General features: G+C 43.6%; 1 protein-coding gene across 3 annotated transcripts in view; it reads right to left on the bottom strand.

Annotated features, from left to right (window-relative positions):
• The window catches only part of ADCY8 (adenylate cyclase 8), a 279,438-nt gene that overhangs the window by 46,509 nt on the left and 216,932 nt on the right, over positions 1–15,997 (bottom strand). For all 3 annotated transcript variants that reach the window (XM_075825719.1, XM_075825721.1, XM_075825720.1), the window contains one exon: positions 6,296–6,497. In XM_075825719.1, coding sequence (XP_075681834.1) covers positions 6,296–6,497 — 202 coding nt within the window. The remainder of the gene's footprint in view (positions 1–6,295; positions 6,498–15,997) is intronic.

Here is a 15,997-nt window from a genome sequence, read left to right as displayed (position 1 = left end):
ATATGGTAAAACATTTTCACTAACGCATCCACACACATTATTAAAGGTTATGCTTTACACAATGTTTGCACAATGCCGTGATCTCCCAACACAGCACTGTGGCACAACAGGAACGGCGATTTCAAAGCAGAGCTGTCAATCACACTGCAGCCCCACCCACAATAAGCTTAGCATTGTAAACAATGGGGACCTCCCAAAAGTGGACAGTAATTAATAACGTATTAACGAGTATTAAAGAATAAGTATTTTCTCAATTGAAATGCAACGTTTTTTTACACTTTGGTTTATTCGGTTATAGGAGTTAATATGCGGCAAATCTCTGAAGATATGTTGTTCTGCTAAGTTTTTCCTCCACTGCCAAGGAATCTTGCGCAATAGGCCAGTTTCGGACAGAAACCAAACTATATAACCATAGGGTTCTATGGGGATCTAAGTTCGGTTGAGTAGAACCGCGGAAGGTGCAGGTATCATGGCGGTCTAAAACCGGCCATCAGATGAGACATCACTGCACACAGTCATGAGCTCTATACAATATAATTTTTATAGACACGCACACACCGATCAGTCATAACCTCACCACCGCTCACAAGTGAAAGGAATAACATTGTTGATCTGGTTACAATGGCGGCTGACAAGGTGGGGGGGATATAAGGCATCAAGTGATCAGTCAGATCTTGAAGTTGATGTTGGAAGCCGGAAAATGGGCACGTGTAAGGAACGGAGCGACTGTGACAAGGACCAAATTGTGATTTCTAGACGACTGGGTCACCGCATCTCCAGAACATCCGGTCTTGTGTGGTGTCCCCGGTATGTGGTGTTTAGTAACTTCCAAAGTGCTCCAAGGAAGGACAACCGGCGACAGGGTGATGGGCGGCCAAGGCTCATTGATGCACATGCGGAGTGAAGACTATCCTGTCTGGTCTGATCCCACAGAAGAACTACTGTAGCACAAACTACTGAAACGGTTACTACTGGCTATCATAGAAAGGTGTCAGAACACGCAGAGCATCACGGCTTGCTGTACATGGGGCTGCGTATGTGCAGACTGATCAGAGTGCCCATGCTGATCCCTGTCCACCGCCGAAAGTCCCTACAATGGTCACAAGATCATCAGAACCGGACCAAGGAGCAATGGAAGAAGGCGTCTGGTCTGATGAATCATGTTTTCTTTTACATCATGTGGTACGTGTGCGTCGCTTACCTGGGGTAGAGATGGCACCAGGATGCATTATGGGAAGAATTATGCTCTAGGCAATGTTCTGCTGGGAATACTTGAGTCCTGCCATTCATGTGGATGTGACACGTACCACCGACCTAAACATTGCTGAAAACCAACTACCCCCCATCATGGTAACAGTATACCCTAATGGCAGTGCCCTCTTCCAGCAGGATAATGCCCCTGACACGCTGCAAACATTGTTTAGGAATAGTCTGAGGAACATGACAAAGAGATCAAGGTGATGACTTCTCTCCAAATTCCCCAGATCTCAATCCGATCGATCATCTGTGGGATGTGCTGGAAAAACAAGTCTGGTCCATGGAGGCCGCACCTCACAACTTACAGGATCTGCTGTTGGCGTCTTGGTGCCAGAAACCACAGGAACCTTCAGACGTCTTGTGGAGTCCAGGGCTCGATGGGTCAGAGCCGTTTTGGCGGCACGACGGGGATCTACACAATAATAGGCTGATGGTTATAATGTTACAGCTGATTGATGTATATTTGTAAAAATTGTGATTATTCTACACAAATAGGGAGATTCCCATGGACAGATTGGCCAGCACGTAGATAACGTCTGTTCTCTCCTCGATGTTGGTAAGTTCTGTATCCTGCACTACTCATCTGAGACATCGCAGCCACCGGCACTACAATACATCATTTTCACACAGGGAACAGTACAGAATGAAATAGTATTTTTTCACCTGAAATGCACAGGTTTTTTTTACATTTGGTTTATTCGGTTATTGGATTTGCTGGGAGTTTTTATTGTTTTTATGTATTTTCCACATCTGGTGCTCCTTTAGGTGATTATTATGTGTTGTCAATGATATTGTCAACATTTTGAGCATTGATAGGTATCCTTTGTATTTAACCTTATGCAGATAATGGTTCTTCACTGCTGGGCAATATAGAGTAATATGTCTCGGCAAATACCATATAAGAGGATAATGGGACTTCTGGGTTAACTGTCTTGAGAACTTCTTGGTATATTAACAAACAAAATCCTACTATGGAGCCCTATTTCCCACACATAATACAATGAAGGTTGAAATACTTTGATACAAATTCCTATTTTAGCCTCCATGGTCTTATATGGGGGAAATACGGCTCCGTAATGGTGGCAAATTTTTACTTATTGGCTCATTACTTTCCAAAACCATTGCTCCTTATAGGTGAACAGGGTGAAGATTGGCTTCTAGAGATAAGCGAATCGATTCTATACAAATCAAATTTGGTCAGAATTTCCCATAAGTTTTGAATTCGGCAAATAGCTGCTGCCATTTAACATGTTAGAATACAGATGAGGGGAGAAGAGAATATAAAAAAAATACCATACTCACCTGGTCTCCCGTGGTGACGCATCCCTACCGGTCTCTTGAGATGAACTTGTTTGGCCTCACGTGGGTCAGAAAAACGTAATCTCAGGAGGCCGCTAGGGAGGAGACTGTCAGGCATGCGATGCGTTGCCGCGGGAGGCCAGGGGAGGTGAGTATGGTGTTTTTTTGGATTTTTTTTGGTGGTGGATTCGCAAATGCCCTAGGACTATATGCAACTTAATGTCCTAGAAGACATCAGGGAGTTAGACAGCGCAATCGGGGCAATTGCGATTCGTAGGGCAAATCTATTCGGGCGAAATTGAATTGAACAGCCAATGGAATAGAATCACCACCGAAACAGATTTAGGGAAATTTGCTCATCTCTACCGGCTACCCATTAGACTTCATATCTCAGAGGACTGGAGCCCAGTCCTACCACTAGTGGCACGGTTCACACATGGTATGTAGCATTAGTATTGAATATTAAATATGATGGGGGGGTCTACCACTTTAAGAAAAAAGTTCTTCCTAAAATATACGAAAACACATGAAAACTTGGAGAGAAGAAATCATACAGAAACAAATAACCAGATGGGAATCGTAACTCTGATTTATCTGTTTTTGTCCTTTTGTCCTAATATCTAAAGGGCACTTCAGGAAAACATAAAAAGTCTGCTGGCCTGCTTTCTATCTCCTGCTAACTATCTCTCTTCTTAATATTTCAGCCTGGAGACCTCAAGAGAGCAAAGTGGAAACAAATTGATGTGAAGCCTCGAATTTTCACAACCTTTTAAGTGTCCATAGAGGATTTCTTCACAAAGGTACAAGAATCTGAGAATGCCTGGACTCTACGTTGCAAGAACTCACTCGAAATAATTATTGCCCCCAATTAAAGGGAATGTCTTATGTGTCTAATTTGAGTACCATTAATTAGATGTCAGTCTGTAGAAGAGAATAATTAGCTTGTTATGTTTTTTTAATTGTTGTCGGGATTTTTTTTTAATTTGCTTTTTTGCTGGGGCCGCCATGATGGAAACACACTTTCTTTCTGTGTCTGTATAGTCTGTGCTTTATGGCATCTGAAATACCATAGATTATTACGGTCTCCAGGAAGTGATGGAGTACAGCTCCCTTCCCCAGAAACCAGGAGTGACAGGGAAGCTGCATACAGAGCCTTATCTGTGTGTATGTTGCTACTTTACTGTCTTTTCTAGACCTCCTGCAGTACAAAACAGCTGTCTTTTTCTATTGTCATGTCGCCTTCTAATAATAATAATAATGAGATGGCTCTGCCTATTATGTTCCAGTCTACACAGCAAAGCTGACAAGTGCGCTGCATAAAGCAGAGAATATCAGCCCATTGTGTGTGCTCTAGTGGCCAGTGTGAAAACTGCAATATTTCCAGATCTTTTACTCACAAAAAAAAAATTTGATTTCATGTTCTGATGATACCTTCCCTCTAAACCAATCCAAAATATCTTATACATTATATTTAAAGCGTTTCTGCAGCCAAAATTAATAACTGCAGAGCAACTGTGATTTTTTTAACATGAACTCATAAAATCTACTTACTAATAAATAGGGCAGTCCTATTGGGTAGTCTACACTGCAGCCGTTCCGCATAGAATGATCGCTTAGATGCCGCAATATGACAGCAAATAAGCTTTCCATATTGCCTACTAGAAAAGGTAATGCTCACCCTTCACCACTGTTTGGAAGAGAGAAGAAGCCTTGTTTCTCCTTCTTGATAGTATTGTTGGTCCATTGCCATATTGTTGCCTCTACGTAGGATGGCCACGGGGCAGACAACACCAATTGGGCTGCCATGTTAAAAAGTGAAGAAGAGTTTCAAGTTCTTCTGCCAAAACATTTAGAGAGGAAAATATTCTTAAAGAGTATATTAGCCTAGAGGGTGTTTTTACACGAATGCAAAGAGCGGAGTTGGCACCAGGTATATTCTAGCTCCTTGGTGACAGAATCAAAGTACGCCCCTATTTACCCCATCCTTGGCTGAATAAGCAAAGAGGGTGTTTAGATTGATGCCTACTGGGCCCTGGCATCTTCTGGCAGAGGATCTATGTATAAGTACAATATTAGGACCTTATTCGGGTCCTGAATCAGAACCATAATACAATACTCGGTGAGGACACTTCCACCAAGTGCACAAAGAGAGGTGAAAGATCAGAAGGCAAATGATTGGTTAAATGGATGGAAGCGGATACAATACAAAAACTAATGGGAACTGATGATAAAACCGATACCGATCACTCATGATAAACCCTTATAGAAATTAATGAACTTTAAAGGTTTTTTTTTCTAGTTTATGCAAATAAAGCTTAATCTCTGTACAAATGAAAAGTTCTAATTTTTTTAAATATACTTTGTGTTTTACATCGTCACCATTTTCAAGATCTCTACATGTTGTCAGTGAATGACAATATGGTTGTTCACATTCATAAAGTGTGAAAACTGTACATACCAAATCCTGCTCTCAGCTGAGGAGTGGATAAAATTGTTTCCAGGTTAAACAATGCTCTGTGAGCTCTGTGCACAAATCTCTCTGGTAGTTTGTTGCAATGTATCAGTCTGGAATCCATGGTGCTTAGCGAGAGCATTGCCTAGACTAGATACAATTGACTCCACTTCTCAACTGAGAGCAGGACTAGCTATGTACAGGTCTTGCTGTCACTGAGTGTAAACAATAATGGATTCATTCACTGACAGCAAAAAAACATCTTGAAAATGATGAGAAATTGAAACACAAAGTATAATAAAAAGTTGTAGAACTTGGAGTTTAACTAAACTGAAAACCCTTTATAGCAGTGATCCCCAACCACCGGGCCGTGGATCATTTGGCACCGGGCCACGGTATCTGGTATCCGCTCCGGTGGCCGCTGGGAGTTTCGGGCGAAAAACCGCACCAGACTGTGGTGCAGTTTTTCGCCCGGAGTGTCCGCTGCGGAAAACTGCTGAGCATTTAGCCAGCCTGCTAGCAGGCCGGCCTCCTGGGTTGACGTTACATCCCAGGAGACCGCTGCAGCCTGTGATTGGCTGCAGCGGCAGTCACATGGGATGAAACGTCATCCCAGGAGACCGGCCCTCTGACGTCATCCAACTGCTAGTTGTTGCAGTTTTTACTTGCCCATTGTATTCAATTGGGAAAACCCGCAACAAATAAGCAGAGTTTACGCAAATACAATTGACTTGCTGCGGAATAAAACTCTGCACCGCAGGTCAATTTCAGAGCGTTTATTTCCGTTCAGTATTTACGCAGCGTGTGGAGGAGATTTGTTCTACTTCATCCACTTTACTGCTACTGTATTCAGCTGCGGGTCTTCTGCAACAAATTCCGTTGTGGAAAATCTGCTGTATCTACGCAACGTGTAAACTTCACCCTAACCCCCCAAACCACAATGCCCCCCCCCCTGTTGGTCCCTTTAAACATTTTCATGCATTAAACTGGTCCTTACTGCAAAAAAGGTTAGGGTATCATTTGTTTAAAGGACTATGTACACTTTGGCAACCAATTAATACAACAGGAGAAATATGAGTCTGCATAGGAGCTGTATACACTAAACGGTAGTATATATTGGTTGAAAAAGTGTACATACCCTTTATCCTATATTTAGTTCCTCTGCAAAAACATATGTAGCATGCACAAGGCTTCGGTCTGCTTCATCTGAAACAAGCTTTTGTAATATTGCCCTTTCCCCGGCTTACCACCCACAAAAGCAGTTATTTTTGTCATATAATTGCTTACAATATTGATTACAGCTCCAAGGAAATTAATCAAAATGGATGCAAAGATGATGACATTTCGGGCCAAGTACGTCTCATTAATCCAGCAGCAGGTTTTCCGGAGCACGAGCGGCAGACATTTATAATCCTCCGCTGTGGTTATCAGGACCAGCGCAGAATGCAGCATTATCAGTATAGAGAACTGGATTACCATTGGCATCATTCTGGAAAGGAAAGAGGAAACAATTTCGGCGTTTAGTGCAGAATTTTTTTTAAAGAAATGCGATTTTCTATAAAAAAAATACAATTCTAAGGAACAAAGGAGAAGGTTACTATGTAAATGCAGCGAAGCGTCTATCAAAGGAACACTTTAGTCTGTTCAGATTCAATGACAACGTAAACTGTTCTTCAAATACTTGTAGCGTCTCATTTCGAGGACCGTCTTGAGGAGGCACCTTTCAACTATATAGAATTTTTGTTTACAAATAGCCAAGAATGACAAGAAGAGCAATTTCACTAAGTACACCTCTGCCGGAGAGCGGCTTTGTGCTGGTTCTATTGCCTTCAAATATACAGGGCTGCTATTTGCTTGCATGGATGGATTTCGAATTGACTTTTACGTTTTCGGTCACAATTGTAGGTCATAGACACAATTAGAAGGGAGTGAAATGTACAAAACAATTGAAATGTAATGAATGGTTAGAGGAACATCTTGACAAACGCACTAAGATTGCCCCGAAAAGAGCAAATGGGGAAGGGTGTGGGAGGGGTGGGATCACTACTTGTCGGAACTCTTCATGTATGTATGACGGAATATCTAGATACATTGTAGCAGGACCGGTCTTAGAGGTGTGCGACCTGTGCAGGGTACATTTTTTTATCACTACTCAAGTGGTCACCTCTGGCCTGGGCACTGAACTTGCCACCCTGATCAAATATTTGGTAACTGCACCTATGGATTAGCAGCTGCACAGGAACCATAAGAGTCCGGGCTTAATAGAAAACGGCAAAAAGCACAATAAACTGACCGACATAAGTATAGTAGTGTATTGTAAAAAGTGATCTAACGATGGCATGTTCTAGTCCCTTAGTGGGACTAATGTTTATAGGAATATAGGGCACCAACAAACCTATGGCCGGCCATAAGATGCAGTTGGGGAATGGCAGATGAAAATGTAGTCCTCTGAATGGGTCCATATGGGCTTTGTTTAAATAGAGCATCTTCCAGTTTTAAGAGACACTATCCAATGACAGATCGTCTTGAGAGGGGTAGTCTATCTTGGATAACCCTTGTTTATGTAGTAGGTCCCTTGGCGGGACAACCACTGAAGCCCCCCATTAGCAGTTATCATGATTAGTACCGTCTGCTGAGTACACTTTTTCTCTGTTACACGGTACTTATTAAAACCTATGGACATTTGTATAAAGAATGCACATGACAGATTTTCCACAGCGAGAGCCCTGAATGACTCTGAAGCTACTTCACTCAGCCATATTAGCTTCTTGTTGGGGCAACTTGTTATCAAAAAGTAGTTGTCTAAACCAGACAATCCCTTTAATCAGTAGCTGCATAAATCCATGAAAAATGCTCCCATGGGAACTAGTAATGGTAGAAAGAGTAGATATACTGTAGTCAGAGAGTATAGATATAGTTAGGAAAGGGTTGATCCAGGGATCTGTAAGAGTGCCAGTGGGGACTAAAGCCATACAAATAAAAGACACTGGTTGAACGCTTGCTTTTCCGACAGCTATTTCCCCTGACCTCCCTAGTGTATATGCATGCTAGACTCGGGTGTAGCTATAGTAGATGCAAAGATAGAAATTGCACTAAGCAGGGGCAATATTAAGTTTTTGGGGAACTATGTGTGGCACTTATTTTTCAGGTGCATTATGTGTGGCACTTATTTTTCATGGGCACTATGTGTGGCACTTATTATTAGGGAGTATTATAGTGTATGGCACTGTTGTTTTTTATGGATGCTATTTTTGGGGGGGGGGGAACAGTGTGTGGCTCTATTAAATTCAGAGGCGCAGTGTGTGGCAATATATTTAGGAACGTGGTGTGTGTAGGGAATAAAGTGTGTGGCACTATGAGGAGTTTGTCTTAAAGTGAGGAGCCAAAGACCTCTGGGTGGCAAACTCTGCAGACATGAGTCATGGCCGGTAGAAATCTTCATGGAGTTCTGGACTGAATACGTTGTAAAAGGAAGGAGAACAACTCAAATAAAGAGAAGACGTCACCAGTGAGTCACTAAATGTACATGTTTATTCTTCCTTTGACTGACCAGTACTGTAGTTACTCGTATGGTCTGCAGAGTGATGTTTGTGGTAGCATTGTTGTATGTAAAACAACAACTCACAGCATACACTTACCATTGGGCAGCTCATGCTGAGAACTGTTATTTCACTATGGTAGAAACTTATGTGGTATTAAGCCTAACTCTGATATTGTCTCCGTACCTTTAACATGGAGTGATTTGCGCAACGCACAACTCTTCCTTCTCGTACTGCACACGTAATGCTTATTTAGATTTTACATAAGGATATAATATATTTGGAATATTGCAATCCTCTTATTATGATTATTATTTAGAGATAATTTTCTGCCGCGCACTACATTGTGGGCACCCAACATGCACCCTGAAAGTACAGTATATCTTAGTCAGCCAAGTAGGGAACCTGTTCGAATCCCACCCCTGGTCAGAACAGAGTTCTGCTCTGTAAAAGCGTCTCTTGTTCTGGCAGAGTCCAGCCATCTATGTATTACATAACCAGCCAATCATTTGTACGGTCCTTATGTAATACCACATATGCTGGGTACTAAAAGTACATATCAAGACACTCCACCGGCCCTTCTACAGTAATTGACACAATGTGGGTTTGTTTGTGCGTATGATATTGAAATCCATTGGAACATGTTGAGTACAGGTGAAACGTAAATGGACAATAAAATATTCTTCATATGTGAGAATGGTTTGTTTCAAAAAGTTAGCAAAGTTTACTTCTATTAAAGTCAATGCATAAGCTGTTGCATACATAGGAATAAAAGTAGCTCTATGGCAAAGACTGGAAAGGGCCCCTATGATGGTTATGAATTTTGCCACACAGGCTAGAAGGGCCTGATGATTGTTTCCCCCTCCATACCCTTTCTATGACCCTTGGGCAAATTTCCCACTATTTGTGTGCTAATAATGCATTCTGCACAGGTTTTCTCCTCCCAGGGTTGATCCCCCTCTCTCTAGGGGTCCCATAGCGGCTGTGAGGTCACCTCTATGGTATACATGCCCTTACGTACAATATTTTTCACTGTAAAATCAATGTGCTAAAAATCTGGAATACCAATAATAAAGCAAATTATCCATACGGATACAATAGAATAACAGGTACAGGGGCTTATTTAATCACCTCTGTAGAAACAAAGGAAAGTGATGGCCTATCGACCACATACAATACAGTTAAAGCAAATTCACCCTCAATAGAATATGACAATTACTTCCGTTTTTTATTACAATGTTAAATAATCCTTCGGGTTGCCTAGCTGGAGCCCCCGGCTGAAGCAGAATTAGTTGTCCTTAGGGTTCATGGAGCCTGTAGGTTGGCACATGGACACCCTATGGGGCCGTATTACTGACTCATAGGCAGATGTTCAGGGCCCAGAGGCTGAAAATTGCGTCAACCTTTGCGACCAAATTGCTTTGCACAGGACCTGCAAAAGGACGTGCAGACACATTTATTTGTGTTGTCACAGAGGCTGGGGTTGACTGCAGAAGCGAGACAAACATGTCTGGGCAGTAAACTCTGCAGTGGTTAGGAGAAGTTGCCATAGCGGTCTGTAAGAGAACGTCTATAATCAGAGAACACGTCACCTGTGAGTCACTGGATTTAGAGAGGAGCAGTCGATCTTCCGGACATGTCTTTTATAGGAAAATACTTGTATACCACAAAAGGTCTCCATGTAGGTCTAATAGAAAACTGAATGTTGTTATTTCCCTTGTCAAGTGGAAGTGTTCATACACCGTGCAATTCCATCAGTGATGAGTGGAGACTGTCAGTATGTAGGGATACAGCCCTTTGACAAGGGAAATGATAACACCCAGCGGTCAATGCTAGCACAGAAAGGTGGCGTTGACTACGGACACGTGGTTGCATGGCGGCGGTGGGAAAGAGGGTCCAAGTTTGTGGAACAGCCAAGAGCCTATAGTCTGCGTAATCCGCCACTGCTCATAGGCAATTCATGTGCTACAGTATGTGCCTATGTGGGGTAATACAGAATGTGATGGTACATGGCACGATTTTCTTCTTGTAAATTCTCACAGCATTCGTAAATAAAAACCTCCTGATGCCTCCATATAAAATTGAAGGCACACAGAGGTAAAATATGGGCACATAGAATGTTATCGGAACCACATTATGGATCCGTAGGTCATGGACCCATAATATCACCATGTGAATGAGACCTTATGGTGTTGACAGTTTTTTTTAAAGAAAAATATGAGCTACTGTTCTTCTCACCTTGGTACTTCGCTCTTTTACACGCACTGGTCTTACATCAAAATCATACAAGATGGGAGCAGTAATGTTCTCTTAAAGAGGACCTGTCCCCTCCCTTGACACATCTATTTTTTAGTAAATCCATTGTACTTCCCATGAAATAACAATTCTGGAACATATTTTCTCTTTGCCTTGTTCAGATGGCGCTGAAAAAAAACCGACGTGTAAATGCGTCAAAAACGCTAGCATTTTTGCAAAGCGCTTTTTAAAGTACAGGCGTTTTTTTACGCGTTTTGGACTAGTCTTTCACAGCATTTTTTGACACGTTTTAGGCGAGTTTTGGGGAGTGTAATCAGAACTCCCATTAACTATGGGAATTAGGCGCGTTTTCGGTGCGTTTTACGCGCCAAGAATTGACCTGACACTTCTTCTTTTACATGACGCATTTTTTAAACACGCGAGCTTAAAAAAACCGCGTCGTATACACTACAATGCGTTTCCCCATTGATGTCAATGGGAAGCTCAAAGCAAGCATATTTGACGCGTTTTTCGGCGAGTACAATTCGACAAAAATGCGTCTAATACACGTCGTGTGAACAAGGCCTTAGTACTGTGTTGTGCCGTTCCTCTGTTATTCCTCCTAGAAATGTATGAATAAATTGACAACTGGGTGTTAACATCCCCTTGTCAAAGGGGCGTGTCCCTACACAGTCTCACTCTGTCAGCACTGATTGGACAATGTCAGTCTGTGTAGGGACACCCCCCCAATTGGTAACACCCAGTTGTCAATTTATCCATACATTTCTATGAGGAATAACAGAGGGTCAGCACAATGTAAAGTAATATTAAAAGATGCTTTCGAATAGTTTTTTCATGAGGAATACATTTACTAAAACAGACGTGTCAGGAGAGGGGACAGGTCCTCTTTAACACATGTGAGGTCAGATATCTACACACAAAGGGAACTAGTGATGGGTTTCTAGCATCACAACAAAAGATGGAGATGATCTACACTTACGAAAGAATGGAGATCATGGGATGGGAGGCACAGAAAGGGTCGCCATGTGATGAAGATGAAGAGATCAGTTGGTGGTCTTTAGAGGACCTACATATTCATGGCACCTTGGTGAGATGTTTGCCCTGTAGTGGACAGAATGAGGGTGGGATGATGTGGATGATCTAAGCCAAGATCTTCTCTTTCAGATATGCCTTAAGCATTAGTTACACCAAGTCACATTATACTAAGTCGTCTCCATGGGATTTCCATATAACTGTGGTTTTAACTATAACCAAAATGTTGGGATAATTAGTGCTCCATCTAAAGTTCTCTCTACCATGAATCACTTTAAAGTGGACCTGTCACCTCTCCTGACATGTCTGTTTTGGTAAATATTTGTATTCTCCATGAAATAACAATTTTGGAACATCTTTTACGAGAACTCTGCGTTGTGCCGTTCCTCTTTTATTCCTCCTAGAAATTTCTGAATAAATTGACAACTGGTGTTACCAGTTGAGGGTCTGTCCAATCAGTGCTGACAGAGTGAGACTGTGTATGGACACACCCCCAGCTGGTAACACCCCAGTTGTCAATTTATTCATTAATTTCTAGGATGAATAACAGAGGAACGGCACAATGAAGAGTTCTAAGTAAATATGCTTTTAGAATTGTTATTTCATAGGGAATATAATTATTTACTAAAACAGACATGTCAGGAGAGGGGACAGGTCCTCTTTAGGAACCTAGAGATGAATACAGTTTGTGTTGTTTGACGGGCCATATAGTTAGTTCTTCCTACTGTCTAGTTCCTTTTTTGTTACCATTCCTTTTATTTATTTATTTGCAAAGCTTTTTATTGAGGAAGAAAAATATAAGCATACAGACATACATCATCATACATCATCATAAAAAAGTCTTCAAAAAAGCGAGGTTTGGTGGTACGCAGGTCCACTGAGACATACCGGAGTACAACAGTACATACATGAAGTTGGAATACAGTTACCAGTAAAGGTGGTCAACAATACAAGAACTATATACAAGTCTCCCAAGTGGTCAGGAGAGTATGGCAGTGAAAAGTAAGGCCCCATGCACACGACAGTAAAAATCGTCCGTAATTGCGGACTGTAATTGCGGTCCGCAATTACGGACCCATTCACTTCTATTGACCACGGACACCTTCCCGTATATTTGCGGGAAGGTGTCCGGGCCGTAGAAGTGTACTGCAAAAGATGGGACTTGTTCGTTCTTTTGCTTTTTACGAGCCGTGCTCCCATACATTGTGTGGGAGCACGGGCCAAAAATGCGGGTGTCTGTCCGCGGCCGCCAGCCCCTAATCGTGGCCCATGATTACGGGCACGGCCGCATGCATGGGGCCTCAGGAAAGGAGAGAGTCAGATTTCATGTAGCTGAGAGAATGTCGTGGGGGATGAGATTGTCAGGTTGTCCTAAAGCTGGTGACTAGAAGAGGTGAGTAAGGAAGAAGAGCTGGAGGGTAGGGGGCTCACGTTGGAGGAACTAAAGAAGTGCCAGGGTTCCCATTCAGTCCTAAAGCGGTTGTGATCTCTGGTTTCCCAGCTAGACCATTTTGGTCAGCCATTGTTATATGGAGGGGAGTCTTCCTTTCTCCATTGAAGAGGGATCAGCAGCTTAGCTACTGTAATCATGTGAGTAGCGAGATTTCCCTCGGGAGGGTCGGAAATAATTTGATGGAGCCCAGAGCGGGATGAGTGAGGGGGTAAGTAAGACACTTTCATTGCAGGTTTGTTTGTTCATAGTCGATGTGGTACTCCAGAATTGTTGGATGTTGAGAAAGTTCCACCAAATGTGTGAGATGGTACCCGCATGAGCACCACATCTCCAACACTTGCCCGAATTGAGTAGATTTAATTTCTTTAAAAAGTGTGTACCATCTTGTGAGTGTTTTTTTAAAAATTCTCTTGTATTTTGACACACCCATGGGAGTGCCTAAGGATAAAGACCTCCTCGTCTCTGGGTGATATTATGCTCCTTCTCCCAGGCTAGTATAAAGCTGGGTTTTTCTGGGGCACCTTTCAAAATTAGTCCAGTTGTAATGGCAGGGGGTAGGGAGACGGACAAGTGAGCCCTAATCTACCCGCCACTCTGTCCCTGCCTACTTGCAACGACCCGCCCTAGGCAACGGGGTACAACTGGGCGGCGGTCCCTGCGCTCAGTAAGTGCACGACAAACACGACAAACATACAAAGGAACACAAGGAAAAGGGGCCATTGCCCACGGCAACACCATGAGCAACCAGAGTGGTGAACGAGCCGAGTCAAGCCAGGAGTGTGCGAGGTACAAAACGAAAAGCAGAAGAGTAGTCGGTAAGCCAGGGTCTGTATGGAGCAGGATCAAAAATAGCAGGAGCTGTAGCTGGGCCAGGAAACCACAAGGAGGGAAACACAAGCACCGAGGGACAGGAAGTGCAGGCTTAAATAGACCGAGGGCGGGAGCTAGCTGAGTCTGGCCAGGTTACGATAGGCTCTCCCACTCCTAAGCCTGCCAGCCTGAATGGTGGAAGCAGGAGTCAGTCTCAGGGATGTATTCTCAGGTGCTGACTGGTTAGTTCTGGGAGTTAACCCCGAAGCTGTGCCTGGCAGATCCTTTACAGTACCCCCCCTTTTATGAGGGGCCACCGGACCCTTTCTAAGTGGACCCGGCTTACTGGGGAAACGCAGGTGGAACCTCCTGACCAATACCCCAGCGTGAACATCCCGGGCGGGAACCCAAGTCCTCTCCTCGGGCCCGTATCCTCTCCAATGGACCAGGTACTGGAGGGAGCCTTGGACCATCTTGCTGTCCACAATCCTGGCCACCTCGAATTCCACCCCCTCTGGGGTGAGGATGGGAACAGGAGGTCTCCTCGAGGGAGCCAAGGACGGGGAGCAGCGTTTGAGGAGGGAGGCATGAAACACGTCGTGTATCCGAAAAGACGGGGGTAACTCCAGCCGGAAGGAGACAGGATTGAGGACCTCAATGACCTTATACGGCCCAATAAACCGGGGAGCAAACTTCTTGGACTGAACCTTGAGACGCATGTTCCTAGACGACAACCACACCAGATCCCCGACCATAAACAGGGGGTTAGCAGAACGTTTTTTATCAGCCTGAGTTTTTTGTACGCTCTGGGACACCTCTAGGTTTTTCTGAACCTGGGCCCAGACAGTGCACAGTTCCCAATGAACGACCTCTACCTCGGGATTGTTGGAACTACCAGGTGAAACGGAGGAGAACCGTGGATTAAACCCAAAATTACAAAAAAAAGGAGAGACCCCTGACGAGTTACTGACCCGGTTATTAAGGGAAAATTCGGCGAGGGGAATGAAAGAGACCCAATCAAATTGACAGTCAGAGACAAAACACCTTAAGTATTGTTCTAGAGATTGATTAGTCCTCTCCGTTTGGCCATTGGTTTCAGGATGGAAGGCAGAGGAGAAGGACAGATCAATCCCCAACTTCATACAGAAGGCTCTCCAAAACAATGAAACAAATTGTACCCCTCTGTCCGAAACAATATTGACAGGGACCCCATGGAGACGCAGGATGTGTTTGACAAACAAAGTAGTCAACGTTTTGGCGTTGGGTAGTTTCTTGAGGGGCACAAAGTGGCACATCTTACTGAAGCGGTCCACCACCACCCACACCACCGACTTGCCTTGGGATGGAGGCAAATCGGTGATAAAATCCATGGAGATATGTGTCCAAGGTCTCTGGGGAATGGGCAACGAACGCAGTAAGCCCGCTGGTCGGGACCTGGGAGTCTTGGACCTAGCACAAACCTCACAAGCGGCGACATAGGCCTTAACGTCTTTAGGCAACCCAGGCCACCAATAATTTCTGGTAATGAGGTGTTTGGTACCCAGGATGCCTGGATGGAGCAGGATCAAAAATAGCAGGAGCTGTAGCTGGGCCAGGAAACCACAAGGAAAGAATCACAAGCACCGAGGGACAGGAAGTGCAGGCTTAAATAGACCGAGGGCGGGAGCTAGCTGAGTCTGGCCAGGTTACGATAGGCTCTCCCACTCCTAAGCCTGCCAGCCTGAATGGTGGGAGCAGGAGTCAGTCTCAGGGATGTATTCTCAGGTGCTGACTGATTAGTTCTGGGAGTTAACCCCGAAGCTGTGCCTGGCAGATCCTTTACACCAGTATATATCTTGGACAAAAGTTTGGTGGGAGGATGGGGTAGTATTACCATTCCTTTTTTTTTTTTTTTTTTTT

Source organism: Rhinoderma darwinii, chromosome 5, assembly GCF_050947455.1.
Source record: "Rhinoderma darwinii isolate aRhiDar2 chromosome 5, aRhiDar2.hap1, whole genome shotgun sequence".
Taxonomy (NCBI): Eukaryota; Metazoa; Chordata; class Amphibia; order Anura; family Rhinodermatidae; genus Rhinoderma; species Rhinoderma darwinii.
The sequence above is the reverse complement of the archived record's forward strand: the minus strand, read 5'-3'. Positions and strand labels throughout refer to the sequence as shown.